The 266-nt window shown below is 66.2% G+C and overlaps 1 protein-coding gene across 1 annotated transcript in view; it reads right to left on the reverse strand.

Moving 5' to 3' along the window:
- KCNAB2 (potassium voltage-gated channel subfamily A regulatory beta subunit 2) overlaps positions 1 to 266 on the reverse strand; it is a 12,635-nt gene that overhangs the window by 3,231 nt on the left and 9,138 nt on the right. The window contains exons 4-5 of the mRNA XM_035900942.1: positions 162 to 257; positions 46 to 89 (exon numbers count right to left, since the gene is read on the reverse strand). Coding sequence (XP_035756835.1) covers positions 46 to 89; positions 162 to 257 — 140 coding nt within the window. The remainder of the gene's footprint in view (positions 1 to 45; positions 90 to 161; positions 258 to 266) is intronic.

The raw sequence follows: 266 nt of genomic DNA on the forward strand, positions 1-266 counted from the left end.
CAGAGCCCGATGCCGAGGCCGGCAGCGCCCGGCAAGCGTCCCTACCTTCTATGATGTGCTTTCGGGACAGGCCCCTCTCCGTCTCAGCCCTGGAAAAGGAAAGGTGGGTGAGAGCCCAGTGTGCTCCGGCCACTCTGCCGCGGGGCGAGCGCACTACCTACTTTCCTCCCCAGAAGATCTTGGTGGTGATGACCAGGCTGGACCGTCTGCAGGGAGAGAGAGTCACCGGTGGCGGCACCTGCAAAGCCCCGCGCGCCCTGCCCACC

This window comes from Egretta garzetta, unplaced genomic scaffold, assembly GCF_000687185.1.
Source record: "Egretta garzetta isolate BGI_Z169 unplaced genomic scaffold, ASM68718v1 scaffold671, whole genome shotgun sequence".
Classification (NCBI taxonomy): Eukaryota; Metazoa; Chordata; class Aves; order Pelecaniformes; family Ardeidae; genus Egretta; species Egretta garzetta.